At 42.5% G+C, this 23,097-nt stretch overlaps 1 protein-coding gene across 4 annotated transcripts in view; it reads right to left on the bottom strand.

Annotated features, from left to right (window-relative positions):
• diaph2 (diaphanous-related formin 2) overlaps positions 1-23,097 on the bottom strand; it is a 329,090-nt gene that overhangs the window by 140,848 nt on the left and 165,145 nt on the right. For all 4 annotated transcript variants that reach the window (XM_062393632.1, XM_062393635.1, XM_062393633.1 and 1 more), the window contains 2 exons: positions 4,348-4,449; positions 236-330 (listed from right to left, as the gene is read on the bottom strand). In XM_062393632.1, coding sequence (XP_062249616.1) covers positions 236-330; positions 4,348-4,449 — 197 coding nt within the window. The remainder of the gene's footprint in view (positions 1-235; positions 331-4,347; positions 4,450-23,097) is intronic.

The raw sequence follows: 23,097 nt of genomic DNA, 5'->3' as shown, positions 1-23,097 counted from the left end.
ATGGGGTTGCCATGCTCCCAGCCAGACACCGCAAATTAAAAAACTACACATTTTTTCTTTTCACATGAACATGGACAAAGAGTCGCTCTGTCACACACCCACACACAAACACACATTTCTCAGAGGATGAAAATAAGCGTGTGTGTGTGCATGTGTGTGTAGATATATACGGGTGTGTGTGAGTGAGTGAGAGACAGTGAAGAAACGAACACACCACACTGAACATCAGTCTTACCTGGATGAGTGATTCGCTCAGTCTATCCTCGTCCACCTCCAGCACAATGTCCCGGATCTCTTCATAAGGCAGGCGGAACGAGCCCAAGAAAATTGCTGTTGTGATGGAGAGAGAAGAGAGTCATTTCCTCTCCTTTTTTTTTTTTTTTTTTTTTTTATTAGACTGCAGGGTTCAAAGACACATTTCTGCACTCATCGCTCCTCAGACAGAATGACCACAGACCCAACTTGTCACTTGGAAAAACTAACACACTTTTTGCCCCTCAACAGGATAGTTGGTGTCACCCGGACAAAAACAATGGGAAGAAAAACATCAACATTTACCCCGGACAATGAAAGGTTCCACAATAATACCACCCATCCTTGATTCTAAATAAAAAAATCCACAAACAACAAAATAACAATAAAAACAAATAACAATATTAATGGTAAAAATAGGAATACATGAGCTGCACTTGTTAACGATAATGGTGTCATCCAGGGAAACTAGGTGGTTTTGTTTGGGCGGATGGGAAGCAGCCCACTGAATTTGCCTGAGGGGACAGCCTCGTGGGTGTGTTAATCTCCAGGTGGGGTGTCTACAGTGGAAATTGGAGCTGATGGTGTATCCAGGTGGAAGTCACAGGTGGAGGTTTGGTAATGAGTTGGAGGAGACTCACTCAGCAGCTGTTATACGGCTCCAGCACTGGGACCTGATGTCCGCATTCTACGTGCAACAAAAGGAGGTTGGGAGTCTTTTCTCCTCCTTTTTAATTATCTGTAACTATGTGATCCATTCACTCACATGTAACGCCATTTATAATGTGTTTGAAGTGTGGTGTAAAGTATGCTTGTACAACATTACATTTAATTTAGCTGAGGATTTCATCCAAAGCGATTTACAATAGGTGCATTCAACCATGAGGGTACAAACCCTGAACAACAAGAATCATGTAAGTACAATAATCTTCTAGAAAGCCGACTACAAAGTGCTATATGTAAGTGCTGTATAAGTGCTGCTAAATATATATATTTATTTTTAATCAAAGGTGTAGTCAGAAGAGATGTGTCTTTAGTCTGCGGGGGAAGATGTGTAGACTTTCTGCTGTCCCGATGTCAATGAGGAGCTCGTTCAACCATTTAGGAACCGGGATGGCAAACAGTCGTGATTCAGTTGAGTGTTTAGATCGCAGTGAGGGAGCAACAAGCCGATTGGCAGATGCAGAGCGGAGTGGACCAGCTGGGGTGGGTGGTCTGACCATGTCCTGGATGTAGACTGGACCCGATCTGTTCGCAAACCCGGTACGCAAGTAGTAGTGTTTTGAAGCGGATGCGGGCAGCTACTGGTAACCAGTGAAGGGAGATGAGAAGGGGAGTAGTGTGAGTGAATTTAGTTTAAAGACCAGTCGAGCTGCTGCAGTCTGGATGAGCAGGGGACGTATTCTCCTGGTGTTGTGCAGTCTGTATCTACAGGAAACTGGTTGTTAAAGTATGGTTGGTGTGTTGTTGGTAGTAAGGGAGAGTAGCTTGTGTTCACTAAACTTTAAACATCCTGGCTTTAATGTTTCGGCTTTTGATGTTAGTGACTGAGCACTGCAGAATGAAAGGGAAGTTTATACCACATAATAAACAAACCACATTTTGTTGTTGACGTTCATTTATTTATAAATGTACCCCATTGGTTTTACTGCAACTTTACTGAGCTACATTACTGTCTAATGGAAGTTCCTTCCGTTCTCGTTTGCTGTTTTACTGCTGTATGTTCCTTATTGTCTCTCGATGTCCAACTGTTGTTGCCATCTAGCAGATGCATCTTTACCTTTCTGGTTACTGTGTGCCACTGTGGCGTGTGGTCAGCCTGCACCTGTTCTGAAGCTGTGTGCTAGTCTAACTGTGGCAAAAAAGAATAGTTGTCCAAGTAAAAGTAGATTCTGCCGCACGATGCAAGTTTGGTGCAGTGGTTCTCCATAGATGCAGCTTGAACATATAACAACTTTTGTATCCGTTGTGGAATTCAAAGATACTTTAAAGACTACTGTGACAATTAATCCTTTTTCCCTTTTTTTAAATTACGTTGAAAACAGGCTACAAATGAGCTGATGATTCAAATGAGTTATTGTTGTTCTTGGTTTGAGGTCTGCACTCAATGCACAGTGCACTCTAAATAAATCAAGAAGTGTGTTGTCATTAAGTACAGAGTTATTGTTGCTGTACCCGGCTCCGTGTTCCTCCACAGCTCGGATCACATAATTGCATATTTTCTCTTTACCCAGACTTCTTAGTCTTTTCTTTTATTCACAGCATGGTGTGTCAGCCAATACAGAAACAAACTACATTTTATCTAATGTTTAAACCCTTTGCTTTAATAACAAAGTGAAATGGGTAACAGAATTATTCTCATTGTAGGATCATAGTCAAAATAGATCTCACTAGATAATAATATGTTTGAACCCATGTCTTATGTCTGCATTTTCTCTTAATTCAGATCTTAGTGAGAAGTCAAAAGCTCACCTGCAGCCTATTGTAAAAGCCACAGGTAGTGGCAGACAGACAGACGGACGGATGGCAGACAGGATATATTAGACGTATGAATAACCACTGTACCATGAATACTTAAAGTGGCACTGACATCCCCGTCCTTCACGTTGCTCCTCTACCCACTGAACCTTCCATACCGCGACACATGAAAGGGAGTTTACAGGGTTCCGCAGCAGCCAGTGAAAATGATCTACGATGCTGATGTGTCTCAGCGACTCTGGGAAGCCGTGTAGGACAACATGCGCCCCCCCGCCCCTCGCCGTTCTGGAAGTGAGATTTTCTGCACTTATTCCTGCTTCATGACAAATTCAAAGCCCATCTGCTCGGGCGGTAATCAAAGATGGCAGAGACACCTATCAACATCCTGGCAGCCCGCACACACGAGTGCGGTGACATGCGCACACTGGCACATTCGGAAATGTGCAAACACACACACAGACGCTTCTATGTGTCATCCTTATGTTCATGCCACATGCCCCTCTCTGACATCAGACCCCAATATTTTGCCTGATGAACTCATTCATCCGCCCTCTGTTCACGGAAGATAATGTATCAGCAGCACACAGGATGGAAATTGGTTTCGAGGCACAAATAACGGTTGGTGTTTCTCTGATTTACACGCATCCCCCTGCTTATTTTAACATTTTGGTTGGCTTCCAGTTCTCACCCACAGTATACAGCACCACCTCTAAACACGCTCAGTTTACAGTGTGCACTGTGCCACTGCATACCCTTCCCCATGTCCTTTAAGGAAGACAGGGAGGAGAGACATGGACAAACAAAGGGGCTCGCGCAGGGGTTGCACGGAGGGCGACCTGTAATCTCAGCGGTTGACATGCATATTTCATGAGGTGTCATCATCTACATAGTATCTCTGAGGTAATGTGCATCAAGGCCGAGGATAAAAACCCCAAAGAGCTGGGGAAACAATAAGAAATGCTCTACACACCAATTAACACAACACTGCCAGCAGTCACTCTGTTTTTTTTTGTGTATTTTGAATTCAAACAAACATTCCATGGGCTTAAAATCAAGGGGATTCATACTGAGGTGCCAAGGCTGAGCTGTTTGTGAGATTTTGAGGCAGAAGGCCTGAAATTAGCCCGAACTAAAAACAAAAAAAACATCCCATCCACCATACTAAAATAAAGAGAAGGGTGGTGGTTCAGGCAAATAAACCAGCGTTCACTAGACATTTAGTTCACTTCTGCTTCTAGGGATTAAAATCCCCTACATCCAGCTTTAGTGCTCGGGTTCTGATAGAAATATGCTTTACACATGATTACAGACAAGGAGCCTGAACTCGGTCTATATGCACTTGCGGCGACTGCTAAACAACTGCCAAGAAAACATTTCCCCAAAGGACTTAAAATACCATCAATGTTAAGGGGATTTCTACTGTTTGTTTACCACAAACAGCTTTGTTGATGTGTTTTTGTTGGGGTATGAAAGGGCCTGGAGTGGCGTGAAAAACAACACTGACATTTCTGATATAAAAGGTCATAGTTTAGAGAGAGAGGGTGAAGCAATGGTGTTGAAGGTGTGGTGATCTGCTAGCAAATGTCAGCTTTATAAAACGTAACAGTAGATACTTACAGAGATTCTGTGCCGTCTTAGAGTCCAAGATGCGAAGCTCTTTCACCTTCTTCTTGAATTGAGGCGTCCTGTTGTCGGGTTCGTCCTTCGCTTCTTTTTTCACTACAGGGGGAAAAAGCAACGTTTTCACAATTAAAACAGTACGTCAGGTTTTTTAATCACAATCTCACACTGGCTGCTTTCAGATGTAGGGAAAAATAAAGATTTAAATGACATTCAAAATTCCTATTCATCATTTGCTACAGCAAGGTGAAATAAACAATTTGCATGCATTAGAATGCAAATACATTTATGCATGTTAAACCCGGAGCTGACGGACCAAGATGGGTAAGACAGCAACAGATGGCATAAACCAATTAAACACCATAGTTTCCATACAGGCCAACTTGAATATGTTGGTTCAATATCACTCTTCTCTTAATAAACGACAAAAACAAAACGGCTGCTATCAACAATCTAACCCTGATGCAGGGATGTGTCAATAAGTGCAATAATTTGAGAAAGAAAGAGAATTGGACATTTCACAGTGTAAAAGGAAAAACTGTGAGCTATGTCTTTTAAAATATGATATGCTCCTTGTGTCCAGACCCACACTGGTGAGACGGCTACACACATGGTTTACCATAAAGCCGATGAAAGAGAGATGTGATGGACGACGGCCTCCTTCATCATCCCACTGACACTACATGATGTGCGGTATCATCAGATGCAGCTTCAGAGCACGCTCCTTTAGATACATTTCCCCTCTTCATTTGTTTGTGTGTGCCAACGTTTCTGTCATGGTGACGGTGGGTAGATGGCTGATAGGAGCGGCTCCTTCCCTCAGGCCCTGTCTGTCAACTTGCTCGAGCCAAGGAGATAATTGTGTTACCCCCCCCCCCCCTCCGCCCCAGAATTTCAATCTCCATTAAATGCTCAGTGTGTAGAATTTAGTGACATTTAGTGGTGGAGTTGCATGTTGCAGCTCTGCACCACCCCCCCATCTCACCCTCCCCTTGCCAACAAAGACAACCTGTGGTAGCCTTCAGTTGTCCTAAAAACTCAAACATGTGTTTAGTTTGTCCAGTTTGGCTCCGCAGGGTGGAGCCACTCCTGATGTAAATATATAACAATAATAAGTATTTAAATGTAAATTCCCATTCTAGGGCAAATACAATAACAATTTGTACACTTTGGATGATTAAACACTGGTGAAAACAAAACTATGATTATGTTATATGCAATTTGTTCAAAGAGATCATTTTACACACTACACATCTACGTCTCTGTTACGTGACTGAACACAACAGACAAATTGGACTGAATGAAGAGAACTGTGTTTTCATAATGAAGACATTATTAAATCCAACCCCATGTCCTTGTGTACTACTCTTTATTTGTACTTATACATGTACATGTACAGACACAAGTACTGAGAGTAGGTGAACGAGGTAGCAGAATGGGAGAGAGCTGGATTGTTCTACACAAAAGAAACAATAAAAAGCAGCAAAATTAAATTAAACAAAAGAGTTCCTCAGCCCCTTCTGTCTCCTCCCAGTGGCTCTGGAAGAGGCAGCTCGCTTTGTTGCTAATCATCACAACTGCTCTGTTTAAACTCAAGGTGGGAGTCTCCCAGGAAATGTAGAACAAACAAGCCGCTCCCATAGCGCTGGCTTGCATATTTGAAGAAACAATCAAAGAGGCAACATCTCCAGGGCACCCAGAAGAAGCACTGCTGAAGGCACCTGCCTAACTCAAGTGCTCGCTGTCAACACATGTCATCAGGGAGGCAGTTGTTTACTGTATTAAGAAGTGCTAAAATGGGTGTTAAGTATGAACCGATGCTACATAGAGTCTTATGTTTTGATTTTCTGTCAAGATCAGAGGATGTTTCTTTAGAAACCAACAGAACTCTGCACTCTAACTTAAAAGTCGACTCGGAGCACGGAACACAACAGGCAGATTTAACTTTGGACTCGGTGGAGCTCAGAGACGCTCATTGGCCAAAGAGTTTTTTGTTGAGGGAACATTTGTGAATGGAAATCCACAATTATAATGATATGAAGTTGCCACTAAATTTGAAATGAGTAATTAAGAAGAGGAAAATGCGGATGAAGGAAGGAAGGAAGGAAGGAAGGAAGGAAGGAAGGAAGGTGTCAGATGCTTCCTCTGAGCAGTGCATGTGGACTGATGGGCCCTTGAGGACCTGCATGCTTTCATCAGGAGAGAATGACTATAGAAGGCTTATTCCAACCAAATGGATAGCCACAACACAAAAGCTTTTTTTATTTATTTCTAACATCTCCAAATAGTTGCTGGTTGCTAGAGACTTCATGCACCACATGGCACCAGACTTAGGGCAACTTCGATTTTGATCAAAAGATTCAGTCTTGTCTCTTGTACGTGTGCAGACACATGCCCATCTCTATTTATTCTGCCAGGAAAGCTTAACCTGTCTAACAATGTGGGTCCATAACAGCTGATCAAAGTGCTCGCCAAAACTTAAACGTGTTTCACTTCTTGTCCGGCGGCTGAAATATAATACTCCGCCAACAATGCCATCCCTCTTGGACAGATTTATATTTGTTAATGGAATCTCCCAAGCCTTCACACTGAGAAGAGCCATTTGTGATGAGCAGAGAGGGGTAGGATGTTTTTCTTTTGGCAGATCTCTGGTTGTCTGAAGCCATTGTGCAAGATTATGACTTAAAGTCACATCAGATAGAAAAACATAATGTCCTTTCATGAAACATGTTTTTGTTGACTTTGAAAAGTTACACATGACGTATCCTTTAAGTTAGAAGATTAAAATGAGATACTGTGACAGAGTAATACAAATATCCATTCACTTTCATTTTCAATCTGATTGATGACAGGTTGTCAGATTAATTGAAAGAATCTGTCTCTGATCGACACAGTGTATGTAATTTCATAAGACCTTTCCTAAATTGCTTAGCCACATATCAAACATTGGGGGGATTCTCAGATTTGCAGATTTGTAGCAGCACTTTTTGTGGATGGCAGCGGGGAAAGATAAATGGTGTAGGCGTCTTTCCAATCCATCAGTCTTCCTGACTGAACCAACCCAAAAGAGCACTTATAGAGACAGTGGAAGAAGCCAAATAAAAAAGCCACAGCAAAAAAGTCAAATAAATGACCCTGAACTTTTAATTGTATCAAAGCATGACTAGAACTCATAGTTATCAAATACAGTTTTTCCACACAAATTTCAGTATCCATTCTTTATACACATCTTTCCCAAAAGAATGTGATGATGAATGATTTAAATGTTGTAAAGTTTTGTAAAAAAGAGACACTGCTCTTGGAATATGATATAACAGTCAAGATATTATCCAAAGCAGAGATGTCTGCTCACACAATGGGACACTAGCCAAGGACAAGTATTGCAGTGACATTTTAGAAAGCAGAAGAAATTTGAAGGCAGAAGTTAAAATATCTGCTGAACAGAGAAAAGCTGTTCTACCAGCGAGACGACTCTGAACTGTGAAGACTGGGCCTACTTGACCTGGTTTAAATCATATCGGGCTCTCCATTAGCCTTTTTTGGAATGGTTGGAGACAAATGCATTTCTTCTGTGTCAGGTTGTCTTACAAGCTATTCATTGTTGCTGAATTAAATGAGGTGACAGTAATGTAAGTTATGCTCAGGAGACCTCAGTCCAGGAAAGATCTGAACAAACTGTTTGAATATTAACAATGACTTCTAAGCTTTGCACCCACTGTAAAATGCAGAATTCTAACTTCCTCATAGTTGATTATTGGGCCAGGTGGTCCTCTTTAGGTAATAATAAGGTCAAATGCATTTAACTTGATAAATGGCCATGCAAGGTTGAGAAGAGACAAGCACCTATGATTTGTCAATCGTTAGTATTTCACTCTGATTCATTATTACATATTATCTTACTGGGGTGAGGAACTTTGAGATACGTGTCAGGGAGGAAGCGTTTCAAAACCATGTTTTAACAAAACACATGAAAGATTCACCGGAGCCAACATAAACACATGAAGAGAAGTCTCTGGTGAGAACAGACATTCCATTAACTGAGGGGGAGTGGATGCTTGCTTCGTGCCAAAAGGAGTCACCAAACTGATAGAGCTCTCATTGGAAAAATACATGAATGTTTGAGCAAACACAGATTTGGCTTATTAACGATGACTTGGCAACTATGTTAAGCCTTCTCTGTGGGGCTTGGACTGAGGTATACCCTGGGGAAGCGCTGTGATAAAAAGAGTTCTCCAACACTTGGACATCCAGTCTGTTTGCTGGCCCAGAATCACTGTGCTGGTTTCCTTCCATGCGATGTCTCCCTCAAGACGTTCATAAAACCCCGGGCATTACTAAGCTAAACACTACCACATGTTCACTTCCGGACACAGACTCTCCGACTGAGCCCCGCTACCAGACACCACAAATGCAGGGGCCTTGAAAAGAAATAAGAGAAACTGCAGATGACAGGTCTTCAACAAACATATTTAAAGGCAAAGGAACACAGAGTGGAACAGACAATGTGGAGTCTGGTCCTCCACCAGGCAATTTATTCCCTCAAATGTGCAATCTGCCTGCAAACATGTGCCCTTTCCTCCATTTCAGGGACATGGAATGAGGATTGAGCTGCTGGAGAGCTGCCAGCCAGTCTAAAGGATATGGGTTCTGAGGAATAATCACTGGCCTTGCCTGATCCACAGAAATACCAGTTCCACAGAGGTGGTTTACTTTGCATATATAAATGAATTATGTTGTATTATAAAATATTTGTGAAATTGGTGTTGATTATGTATGAAAGGTAACTGAATGGTAATTTTGGACCATGTAGACAAAGGTGTGTGTCTTTTCTTTAGCCCATCCTCATTGATTTGAAGGGGGTTCAGCAGCAGCACAAATAACAGCCTGAGAAACTGTCTAACAGTTTAATATACACCTCTTCAGTAAAGTGTTTTCAAAAAATGTACACTTCTTATGATTGTGAATGTTTGTAGGAGGAAGAGTGACAATAATTGAACGTATGTCTACATCCAGAGAATAAGGTAAGTGTACCAAGAGTCTGCTTCTGGTTTATGTTGACATATGCTGGCTTATGCGATCGTGAATTCATCTTCCTGGATCATTCTGCTCTACGTTCAGAGGCACCTGACAGAGGACATTTTTGTGAGACAGACCTGAACCCCGGAACGATTGCAACCAGGTGCTCCATCATCACAATGGGCCCACTCATTGTGAATTGGAAGTGTGCACATTATTTGGCGGCACCAACTCAATCATAGACCTCCATCCACCCTGCTCTACGTATTTGGCTCCCTGCGACTTCGCCATCTTCTCCAAAATGAAATTCAAGCTGAATGAGATTGCGATCCAATGAGATCCAGCGCGTGTCACAGATGGTGTTCGACGCTCTCGCGGATCAGGACTTCCAGGGAGCATTCCAAGTGTGGCAGAAGTGCTGGAAGGGATGTACTGCCACACAAGGTGGCTACTTTGAAGGGGATGGAATCATAACTTAAATCAGATACGGTTTTACTTGAAGTGAAGTCTGTGAACTTTGTGATTGCAGCTTGCGTGTGTGTGTGAATGTGCGGGCATGTGTGTTCTTCCTTTGGAATTGAGTATCTCTACATATTAACTCATATTGAACCATAGGAATTGCTAAACATCTCATGGCATGATAACAAATCGGGAGAGGGCAAAATAAGTGCCAGGCCCAGTCATTGCTGGAATAATGAGTGAGACCTCCAGCAATACAGAGCACAGTACAGATCTGAACGCACAACTTGCCAAGTGAAATCCAGCTGTGACCAATTTCTCCCGTAGACTAAGGCTAAACAGAGGTTGCTTTCTCAACCCCAAAGACGATTTGCAGGGCAGATACACACAGCTCCATCCATTCCTCCTGCTATCAGAGTTCTCAGAAGCATACTCCCACACACAAGTCCCTCTCACTTCCAGACATTCATATTGTTCTTCCCTTTCAGTTTTGAGATCTGCAGTGATTGTGTTTCCAAAGACAGAACACTAAACATGTGGTCTTGTCTCAAAGCAGTGAAACATCAAGTTCAAGTTATTGGGTTTGATAGTATATAACCTTCACAGTGCCAATGTGCCAAAGCAGGTTTTCAGATATTTTTTTTTTAGAAATACTTCTCAGGTCAAGGTGATGCGTTAGATTGGAGCTGCAGTTGGGGGAAGAGATGGAGCTCTCAACCATGCAATCATCATCATCCCTAATGATAACAGGGAGTGGGGGAAGTGGCTGATAATGATAATGATGATGGAAACTGTGGATAGTGTGGTAAGTCGGAGTGCATGCACACCCTTGTGTGTCAAAACACAGTCCCACAAATATGGATGCACCTGTTTAGTTTTTAGGATTGCTAGTTTTCTGGAGCCATCGAAAACCATCTGGTTCTGGTTATCTAAGATGTCTAAATAAAAGGTGTGTATTCGGAGAAGGATGTGTCCTGCAGAGTGACATGTGACCCGTGGGCCAGTAATGTTTTCGGTATGTAGGGAGAGGCTCAGCCCACGGTGGAAAGGACACAGCTGGACCTGGAACAGGGCCCAGTAAGAAAAACGCCTACTCTTCTAATTGAAACAACACAGATCTCCCTTAGTGACCCTATTTCCCAGTTTCTATTCCAAGAAGAGAGTGGAAAGACTCCTACAGATGATAAATGATTTCAATGGAAATTATAAGAATCTGTCAAATAAGAAGAATCAAAACATTATTGTGTGGGTTAATGTGATAAAATGTGCTTATTACTCAGTAATGGCTTTAATTAGGATTTTGTTCTTGTAAATGTGAGCTCTGACATATGTAGAGTCTAAATATCTAAATCAAGTCTCAACAGCCAATATCCATTCAATCTTTTTACATTTAACTTTTTGTATTGATTACAGGAGATGTAATGAAGCTGCAGTGTCTCTTCTGGGTCACAAATCTGCCATCACAACAACATAGAACAAATGAGTCCAAAACAGACTGTGAAAATGGAATAAATAACCAAAACAAACCAATGTTGAACACGTGATAAATCCCACAAAGCATTTATTCTGAGCAGTGACACTGATATGGATCTTGGTATAGTGATTGAACGTGTACATTTAATCTGCCCACATGTACACATGACTGTTGTTCTCTCTCTCTCAGAGGCAGGGAGTGTGGGAAGGCTCTGACTCTGCCTCTTAAATTGGTCATGGAGACATGCTCCTGGGGGCAGTGAATGGACTGAGCATGACAGCCAATCAGTTTGAGGAAACTATTCACTGGTTGTGCCAAGGCAGCTCGTTGTGACCCAATGCGCTTGAGCACTGGTGAGAGGGCATAAGCTGGTGGTCCAAATGGCTGCCCCTGGCGTCCGGTAAGACCCAGGCATGCTGTCCACCTTAAGCATTCAGCAGACAACGCAGACGCTGGGCTTGTGTCACTGGGAGGGAATGAAGAACAGAGATTTGAAGCTAAGGCTGCTCCTTGGACAGCTGGCAGGATTACTGATGTCCCCATGGTCTCTATTACCTCTCCAACATCGGGCTACATGGGACCAAGCCCAGGGAGAGCCCCCCCCCCCCCCCCCCCCCCCGACAAGTGGTGAAAGAGGCTTTTTAAAAGCTGTGCACCTATACTGCTGATCACCTGTTAGATGTAGCATATATGAGTCTGTTGGCTGTCTCGGTAAAAGTTACATGAAAATGACAGGCTCCGTTTCGCCCCTTTGGTTTCGCAGATACACGTCTAGCCTTGGAGCCGGGCTATTCCAAACGCCCCTTGGTTTACAATGAACCGGATTTTTCCTTATTCCAAATCAATATTCTTATGCTACACTCTAGAACAATGCATTTGTTTCCTTCAACACATGGGTAAAATAGGACAAAATATCACTCCTGGATCCATTTGTACTGTCTGTACACAAGAAAAACAAAAAATGCTTGGGTTTTGTCTGTGCAGTGGCTGTCCTACTTTGCAGTGTGTTCGACAAGGTTGCATTTTGTTCATTTGTTAGCTGACATAACATAATCTGCCCTCTTTCTTTCTTTTATAACACAGATATTCCTTTACCCTTTCATTCACAGCCCTGCTCCTTGTTTATTATATTTCAGTATGGAAATAGGAATGCTAAACAAGTACAAATAAATAGAACTTTGATTTTTCATCTGTCACAAGATGCTTAACTTAAATTGCTTGGGTTTGTATTTAGGCCACATCACTATTGATGCATTTTCTCTCAACCTTGGATCAAGACACAACTAACTGTAAATTGTGACCTGTGCAACTATAAACCGTCGAAGGCCATGCCCGCGAGTGAAGAGACTAAAAAAGGTAATAAAACCTATATATTTTTTATTTCTCGCTCTCTCTCAATGCAACCCACCTTTTCCTTTTTGTAAAAAAATGAAACATGCAGGTGTGTCTAAGCAAAGAGCTAAGACGAGTGACTCATGAAAGGTTGTCAAACAAGGGAAAGACAACCGTGCCTATGTTTTATTTTTTAAGAAATTCACTCAAGTATTATCTCTTCTTCTTGTGAAGGTTAACCAATAGGTTGATCCAATTTGTCTACTGAGGCATGAAAGGACTTAAGAAATACTTCACATTTCTGTGCGGGAGAATGTCAAGGTTTGCTGAGAGATGTGGGCAAGAGGAGGGGAATGACTTTTTCTCTTTCTGGCAGCTTGACTTCACGCTTGTTAGTAGAAATAGGGTTTATCCTTGGCAATCAACAGGGAAGGGACAGACATAAACAGTATAGCTGTAAGTCCCCAATCACATAAAAGGCAGCTGGTGCCATGTCTGCCCCTAAAATGCATGCATTGGAACCCACACCAACACATACACACCAACACACACATACACACACTTACACACACGTATATAGAATAGAAACGCTGGGTCCACAGTGTTGTTGAAGCAGCAACAGCTTCCTTCATGTCACCTCTTGATAACTATTCCTCTCACAGCTGCAGAGAAGGGTGCTCTGGTGACATGGAGGTGTCAAAGCAGGCCTGCCCTGATTAAAGATGCACCGCGCGGCACCTGGGCATGGAGTTAAAAGCGAGGCAGGGAGAATATGAGCGTAACGAGAGGCACTCAGTCGTGAACTGCATTTGTATGTAGAAAAAAAAAACAAACCTGCAGAAGGTGCTGAGCTCCTCACCTGCTTGATGTTTGCCAGGACTACTCCTCTGTCTATCTTCCTCCTATGTTCTATTTTGATGAATACACATGCATCGTGGCTGTTTTACAAACATTCTGATGAAACCCGGTACCATCTTCATTGCAAACGCTGCATTGTGACCGTCACGCCACCAAGCCCTCCAGGCACAGTCAGCCACCATTAGCGTGTTAACATTTTGTGTCACAGTAAGCACTGAACTGAACAATGTCAAAACTAGATATTGTGCTACTATTGTGCATATACAACTAGCAATGTCCTATTTATAGATATATGCTAAGAATTTAAGGATCAGAGTAATTGCAGGTAAGGAGTACTCGTGTGCCATGCATGGGTGTTGTGACAATGTGGTCAAGGACAGTTAAGAAAATATAATCTAAAGAAATAAAGACGAGTAGAGGAAGAAGGATAATGAAAAAAGGAGCCTCGTAATATAGGAAAAACAAGGACAAGTACTGCTCCTGCTACCAAAAGGCCTGCATCAGAACTGAGGGACTCAAACCCTCTGGCCTTCTAGTACATGGAAACCACTTCCTATGAAATAAGTACTTCAGAGAAGTCACGTCTTCCACTGGCTGCGAACAGACATATAATAAGAGACGTGCGAGACATAATTGTCGGGAGAGACATTTAGAAGACGACAGGATCTCTGAAGAAAGCCGACGAGACCTTGATGGGTGCTCAGGGAGAGCGGAGCCGTAAATAGACGCACACAAATGGACACCTCATGTGAAACCCATTATAATTGCATGACATGAATAGCAGCGAACCTAGTAATTATTTTAAAATGGGATTATGAGAGTGCACCCCCCTGACACTACACAATGTACAGTACAGGGTTCAAATCCTGATTACAAGTATCCTTTGTTTAGGCAGCGAGGATAACAACAGGTGGGTCAGGCTTAATGAGTGATAATTACAGAATGGCTTTTGTTCTCAAAGAGACGGCAGGAGGTCAGAACCCTGTATGTAAAACAGGCTCCTGTCTCTGACACCACACGCCTGTTGACTCCAGTAGTTGTACTGCAGTTGGATTCTGGACTAGTATATGTTACCATATGATCCTGTGTTAAAAAGGATATCGAGGCACTAAGTCAGTCACCTAGATTAAGTTTGCTTTGTGAAGTGAAGCATATTATCAGAATAACAACAGATCAATACAATATTATACTGGTGACCGATAATTCTACTTGTTTCCAACCTCAAGCTACAACATACTGTAACAGAAGTAACAGAACGCCTCAATTACACACAATTCTTGTTAATTCTAAAGTTTAGTCTGCAAAAAAATCTGCTCAATTAATCCACTACATATATAAGCAAAACTGAAAGGGTGGAGACTGAAAGCAAAACTGTTATTGATGGAATTTAAGTCAATGAATTAAAAAGCCGTACTTTTGATATACAACATCTACCAAAGCTAGAGTGGCTTCCAGGGAATTTACTCGATTCGAGGAAAAAAAGCATATGAATGCTACAAACTATTTTACTGAGTACAATATCTTTTACTAGCAGGATCTTATAGATGTCTATCGTGGTGATGTGTCAGATGAGCAGTGAGCTCAGGGATGTCCAGGTCAGATCAGAGAGGCAGAACAGCCTCCATTAGGTCACTGAGCCTGCATCTACATTGCGTAAGGGCATGTGCTGAAACACACACTGTGCTTTAATAAAGTTGCTGTGCGGTGCTGATCAAAAGCAAGTGCACACACTTCTGCTGCCCTAAGCCTTTTCAGTAGGTGCTGCTGGATGAAGGGGAACTGCGTGAGGGCAAATACATATCCAATGGCCTAAGATGATCTCGGGAGTGTGTGTTCTCTGTGCAGTTGATTTGGCCTGGTCAGCCTACTCCACTGCAATCTCACTCTCTCTCTCTCACAAATACACACAAACAAACACACAAATACTTGCACACTGGCCTTGATCTTGACATGTGCCTTTAGAATGTTTTTTGGACTCCCATGTCCATCCCTTCTGTGGCTGACTGAAACAACCTCTGTTAATAAAAACTCAGATATATATGAGCACAAATCCACATCAGAATATGCACACGCTTAAAATTGCACATACAGACTATATAAAAACAGATCAATGTGAATTCTCAAAGTGTTCTACTCCCAACTGTCATTTCACCCATAGAACCCCAAAAAAAACAACAGATAAACACAGGTTGTGCTCGCACCTGATGTTTATCTCCAGTCAGTTGTGAGGTGGACTTTAACGATGTTCTGATTTGCCTCTAATATAGAAAGCCTAAGTGCACGGGGTTAAAGAAACATTGCAAAACTTTGCCAAAACAAATCGTATAAGAGAAAGAAAAAAAAAAAGAAGATCAATCATGATGACATTTCTCCGGGAGCCTACGGCGATAGAATTGGGTTGAAATGCAAGAAAATGTGTTGAAACATACATGAGACGATGCAGTCCAATACACGCAAGCTGTTTATGTTGTGGCACATCTATTAAATGCTTGATATAGAGCACGCACTAAAGCACACACGGTGCTTTGCACACTGCAAAACAAAAAAATGTCGGTAGCTTCAGAGAGCACTACATCAAACTTTACCACACAGGGTCGTTGCTGTTTAACGCGGGGAATATGCCAGGCGATTCATCACAGTGCGTTGTACAGTGCTGTGCCGTCCTCTGCAGTCGACCATCTCTAAATAAATTATATTTCCACATTCGATATGCTTTTATGACGCCACTCTGGTGAAACACACTGTCTGAAACACTGCCATTACAGCTCTAAACGGCAGAGTTTGTGGTGCTTTTGACATGTAAGTACATCACTTAAGCAATTTGTCGCTCTAAACGGTTATTGCTGCCATTCTCTTTAGCACCAGCCCCCTGGACTGATGCGCCCAACCTGGGAAATGTGTCCGAGGGAATCAACATGAACCGTAGAAAAATACCCACTGACAAGTCCTGCACAGTGCCAGAGTGTGTGGTTCACACAGTGCCCGTCTGTCCTGATACACGGATTCATAAACAGATGTGGAAAAACAGGACAGAATTTGGAGACGTTTCTAAATTCCAGCAAACAAAAGGACAAACGCTTTCAGAACTCGAGAATGACACTGAGCCACGTTCGTGTCTGAAAAGAAAGCGGAGCACGATTGCATGCTTGTTCCTTGTTCGATTCCCACTGATCCATCAGGCAGTGCTGTGAATGGAGGAGGGGGGGGGGGGATTCACAGATCCGAAAGCACAGGATAAGCTTCCGTATTAGAGAAGGTGCAGGAAGAGGGGAAGGATATACAGTAGACTCCTGCCAGAAATCCCTAACTACAATAATGCAGAATTGTCTGTGTGTGTGTGTGTCCATGTATGTATGGGCAGGATTCCATTACCTGTGCACACTTCTGCAGGTGGACCTGTTTGAATGCAAAGCTATTGATAGAGGAGGAGTTTTCCTCATTCTGATACAGTACCCCTGTTACCTCGTATTTCTCAACCCAGGAGCAGTTACCTGTGCCAGGAGCTTCTGGTGGGGGGTGGGACCACTTCTACACTGTGTTTGTCAAATAATTAAGTAAACGAGCTGTAATAAAATAAACACTTTTGAGGGACTACATCAAATAAAGAGACATTAACGGTTTAATAACTAATATTTCCCAACATCTTCCTCTCTGACTCCTGAGAACATTTCAACATTTTATTTATTGAAATTAAAATAAAAAAATGACCTTTACTAATGTTGTTTATTCATATTTGTTTTTATATAATCTAATGTTAAAATGAATGGATTTAAATAGTGAGCTATTACTGGCTGTTTGTCTAAATGGTTCCCTTTACTCACACATCCAGGATTTAGCACTGACTCAATTTAAAACACTTTCAATAAGAAAAGTTGTGACTATCAATTCCTCCGAGAAACGTTTGAGTCCATCTTCTTCCATGAGATCTTCAAACAAGAACAGTTGACAAGAAACATACCCTCAGTAAAAAATAAATTCTCCAAGTTGCAAACGCATTTCCAGACCCAGATAATTGCACGGCAGCCTATTTCAGAGAAACAGGTGGCAGCGAGTGTTTTTGAGGCTTGTGACCCACCATACCACCCACAAACAGCAGCGTCCTATAGGACTTCAAACACTCCCTCTGTTCTCCAAACCCTCCAGTCCCCACTCTCTCGGGGAACCAAGCACCTGGCCCAGAGTTTCATATTCCTCTCAGGTGTGCCTCCGCAGCATTGCTCGAGCCCGATATGCACGCATATTAAGTACTGTATTGGCATTCTGTTTTTTCCAATAGTTGCTATTTTACTTTCAAAGTAGGCCACCGCTGAAGGACACGGCACCTTTTCTGCCTTCCAATTTCATCAGATGGAGGATGAGTGGTCTCCATATCCCCCTCAGCTTCGTAGTGTTTGTGCAAAGGAACCTCTCACAGAAATCCTGGTTTATCCTCATGTTTATGCCATTCATCACGATACCTACAAGCCACAAATCCATCCTATTAATCAAGCCTAGAAAACAAAACACAGAGCACTAATTCTAACACTTTCCCCTCCTCAAATAATCTCTTAATTAGAGGTTTTTTACGCTTCCTCTCCTCCATAGTCTCCCAACGTCATCTTCTCTTTCCACCCTCTACCTCTGTTGTAAGGTAGCTGTCTTCTTATCAGAGGTGGGAGCTCACAGAGAATTCCCAGTGGCCATCCATGGGCTTCAGCTTTAAGGGATTCCACACGTGTAAAAGCAGCAGAGGAAACCCATGCTGACTCCGTCTCCCAGGGGGAACACGGTGGTGGAAGGCAGTGGATACACTACATCTACCGCTACTCACAAATTCAGAGTCGTGAGACCCTGTTGCATGTTGTATGGCCCCAGCTCATTGTGGAAACCAGCCATGGTATTCAACAGTGGTTTTCTGTATAATAAAACATTTTGAGCAAAAACTTCTGGGTCTCCAAGGGAAGGCCGGAGTGAAAGCAATTCAGAAATACGTAATTTACCAAATTACACTACATCACATTCAAATCATCTGTATTTGTTGAATTCATTCAGAAATTAGACAATAATCCTGTTCTGCACATCTTGCTGGCCCATCATCAAGTCAACCCTGTGACACTGCTGCAATCTAGAAAACCCCAGCCAATGGAATTTCATCCTCATTCCACCAGCTGCAGGGGGGAAGAGGCCTAATATAGCTCATAGACACTCGGCTCGATGTGTTAAATGTTGATTAATCCATCTCTTGAGAATCTTCTTTGAAAACAAACATTGCGATCCCGCTGTGTGCTGATGGTTGCTCAAAGGGCGGGACAATCATAACATGACAATCAAAACACTCCTCGCTCAGAAGCCCGGGCAGAGATATGCGCTGGCTGTGCTTTCTAAGGTTCCGGATAAAATAACTGTCGGCAGTGAACGCGAGGCATTACCATCTGTCACTGAAACAGATATAAAGAGGGAATGTGGGTAGTTAAGTTAAGGCAGGGCGCGCTGGTTTATATCAGGATAAAGATGAAAAACCATGGGATCCTGTTCGGTTGTAAGTAGTCCATTCGCTGGGTTGAATTTTTCCCCGTGCTTTATTTTATAAAAAGGGATTACATACGCAGCTCAAAATGAAAAAACTAAACAGCTATTTAATAGGAGTCGTAATTCCTGTTTGAAGACAAAGGCGCGAGCCACAGAAGAACTTGCAACATCCATTAAGAGCAGTTTTGTGGCAGAGGAGCTCGGCGGGGGGGTGGAGGTTAAGTGAGCTCACCGGCAAGAGCAATCACTCGCATGGCTCCTGGCGCACCGAGAGGAGCACGGCGTGATGGCTCATGCCTCTGCTGTAAACAATGGGGGGTCCTTACCTGAGACAATGTTTGGAAATTACTTAACATCTTCCGCTCGGGTGTGAAAACTGCTTTGCCACATTTAAACCTCAAATGGTCCGTATTGCTCAGATGATTGTTTGGACCCCGACATGAAGAGCACATTTTAACTCATGTATGTGTCGCAGAGGCCGGCGAACACACACTTGTTCGCCGGCAAGTGTGGGGGGGGGGGGGGGGGGGGGTTGTACTTTTCCATCTAATGTAATACTATCGGTCTGTCTCCAGAACCCCGGCTGCTCCCCTCCGTCTTCACCTCTTCTGTCCATCACTTAAAACATCTGGATTCGTTTTCGAAGGTCAGGGCCAGTGAAGCAGAAACTGTCAGTGGGAGTTGTCTTGATGTGTGTCATGGAATGGGGCAGAGAAATGCCATCCTCAGATGGACCTGGAAATAACATTTGGGTTGATAACATAGAGCCGGAGACGCCTTCTAGGAAGCAAAAGGTGGGAGATGAGAGCTGTAGACACTCGGCTGCGTTGATATGGGAGGTAAGAGCTTCACAGTGGCCCATAAAGCTGATTATTTATTTTTGTATCTTTATAGAACAGAATTGACTATCCATAGAGGTTTAACAAAAGTATCATCCAGCCGACTGACTAGCTGACGATATCAAATCATTCCTGTCCACATATAATCACCTAATGGAAGTGTGTATTCTTGTGCTCGTATAAAGTCTCTCGTGCAAAATGTGACGAGACCTGTTTTATTTTGTCTGAACAAAGAAAGCCTGTAGGTAAAGCAGGCTGTGCTTCCAAAGCCCCTCACTAAAATAACTACATTTTTTTTTTTATTATGAGCTTCTTTATTAGGTGTGTGCTTTTGGGTCCTCGCTCATTTCTTCAGGGGCAAACAAATGTAAGCTAAGCACTAGCAACACAACTCCCTCCCATCCATCTCACCATGCCAACACTTGCCTCTTAATTCCCTCCCCCTCCCGACCTCCCTCTCCTTCCACCCCTCCTCCTGGATTAAAAGCTCTTAATTTTCACTAATTACACAAACTAATTTCTTTTTCTTCATGTCTCGGCATTTCTCCTTGTTTTTCTCCATGGGCACATAAACACGTTCTGAAACTGGGTTTAATATGCCTGCCTTGTGAGGGTTTAGGGCCTTTAATGGACACAGGGCTTGTTTGATAAGTCTCCACTTCATCACACACTTTATTAATTAAAGTTTATATTACATTAGAAACAAAGTTAAAGCTGTTTGCTCCCCATTGATGGTTTCATGTAGCTGCATATCTATGGCCAATTAATTGAGAGTCTTGCCTCCCCCGTTTGGATTTTTTGCCTTGTTTGACAAAAGCGTGTTGGGGGTTAGCTTCAGGCGATATCTTGCAAGCCGCAGCAATTCACTGCACATGTAATCCACCATTATCCACAGCTACACTGAACAAGCGATTTAAAAAAGGTGCCCATTTAGTCCAATTTCCTCAAATTGAATTGTCCAATGTCCAATGCACAGAAGGTAACACGTGCAAAATGTCAAAAATTCATCCTACTTCAAGACAACAACACAAAAAACATTAAATAAATTAGAATGTAACAGAAAGTAGGTGTGCATTTTTAACCTCTGAGAAGTCACACCTACAGATTCTAGCATCTGATCCCACTCCATGCCAACCCCCACCCATTGGAAGTGTATCCTGTGGACATTCTCTGGAGAGTTCAAGTCCAAATTATGGACTACGGTGTTTCCTAATGAAGGTAAAGCTGATTCCCTGAGTCTCTCTTGCTCGTGCAGCAGCATGAGACACAGATGTTCAGTAAAATAATCTGTATCAACCGCAGCTGGGAGAACGAGTGCTCTGCGGTCACACCAGTGATGGATACGGTGTGGTAAAACGTCAACGCACTGCAGATATAACTAGGGGTGGCTGGCAGTAAGCAGTGGACCACAATGAGCATCTTGGCCAGATCTTTAACAGTTGGCTCTTTTGGCGTTTCAGATTTAAGCAAGCTCTGAATGCAAGTAGTTCTTCGGGCAAACGGGAGGATAGATCACTGCTGTAAAGTGCATTGTCCTGCTCGCAGCTCGGTGTGCCAGGGTGGACTGCCCGGAACAGTGGGTTAGTTTCAGGAAGAGAAATGAACCTAATGTGAAGGTTGGTTGATAATGGTTCTAGTTAAACGGCTACTTTGAGGACTGTGTAAAAAAATTGTCTATGAGCCAGAGGGTCGGCCTTGAATAGTAAAGAGGCAAAAAAGAAAAAAAAAATGCTTTGCTACATGGGCCCCTGTCGGCTCCTGGGCCCCAGTGCAGTGCACCGGTTGCACCATTGATATTTACACCAGTGCACAGGAGACAGCAGAAAGAGCAGACGTGGTGACATGTCAGACCTTATGAGTAGGCAACAATACACAGAGTAATCATGGTCAACTCCAGAGAACACAGCCCGTTCTGTGTGTGGCTGTGAGGATATGAGTGTTTGTGTGCACACACCAACATGCATGTACATGCAAAGACACACACACACTCTTAAAAATACTGAGAGGTCATCCACTTGCTTGTAAGGACCCCTGTTTTGACAGTGATTTGACACTTCAATTACCAATCAATCATTTGTCAATAATCAATCAAATCAATAATTCAACTTTATGTATGTCAAGAATGCTCCCACTTCCTTTCATAACAAATTATCTAAACTAAACGGTGATCATAACATATGTGTGTATTTTCAAAATCCCTGAACAATGGCATTTCCATTTAACATAAATTGAATATGTTCAACTTTTAACTTCACATGCTCTCTGATCTCCCTTTTAATTTTAGAACATGACTTGTTGTTTGTGATGCTTTAAAACTTTTTAGTCGTAGACTAAAAAATGTAAGGCCATTTGGAAAGTTAAACAACATAAATAGGATTCCATTTCAAAAAAATAAATTAAAACAAAAATGTATGTTGTGTATGTTTTCCAAGGTGGCCAAGTAAAATGTAAAACTAATTACTCAAATTAATGGTGTTTTATATGTTGGACTACGGAAAGACATTCACCTTCATCTTATTTGTAATTAATTACTTGAATTCACAAAGGAAAGAAAATGAACCGTTATACACAATAAATACACTGCAGACAAAATTAAAGACTGAACAAAAGGTGTAGGTCTTAATTTATGCACTTGGCTGAAGCATTTTTAATACTAATAATAATTTATCTTCTAATTAATTTGCTTGAAGATAATTTAGTTGGTATCAAACCTAAATTTGGTTATCATGGGGAGTGGGGGCGCTTGGAAAGTAGGCCGGGTGGTCCAACAGCAGAGAGCACATGGTCAGCATATCGTTTGTGCAACACCGATAAATAAATATTGATGAGAAAAAGGGAATTAAAAGGATTTAAAGTTGTCTGAGGGAAAAACTCTTTGGAAGACGGGGACAAGGAGATTAGTCCTCGCATCAACATAAATACATACCGCCATCTACTGCCCCCAGAGCCTGACACCACTGTGTCTTTCACAAGCTATAAATGCATATGCAGATGACGTTGGCGGGGTTGGCCATAAGTGGTCAGCTCCGTGTGAACACTGTGGTCAGTGACTGACCAGTGCTTAGGTAGGACGCCTGCTACCCTTAGATTAAAGGAGAGCAGCACCAGCCCTGGGGGATGGGAGGTCGTATCCCTGTTTACCTAATGTCAGGACACCAATGTGCGACCGAGGCAAGGCTAAAATGTGACTCTATTGTATGTCTGTCTTCCTTTGTGTGTTTGACAAATGAATTGTATAGCAATGCAGGGTGGGAAACCAGG

This window comes from Platichthys flesus, chromosome 8 (genome assembly GCF_949316205.1).
Source record: "Platichthys flesus chromosome 8, fPlaFle2.1, whole genome shotgun sequence".
In the NCBI taxonomy this organism is placed as follows: Eukaryota; Metazoa; Chordata; class Actinopteri; order Pleuronectiformes; family Pleuronectidae; genus Platichthys; species Platichthys flesus.
Note: the sequence above shows the minus strand (reverse complement) of the source record. Positions and strands in the feature narration are given on the sequence as shown.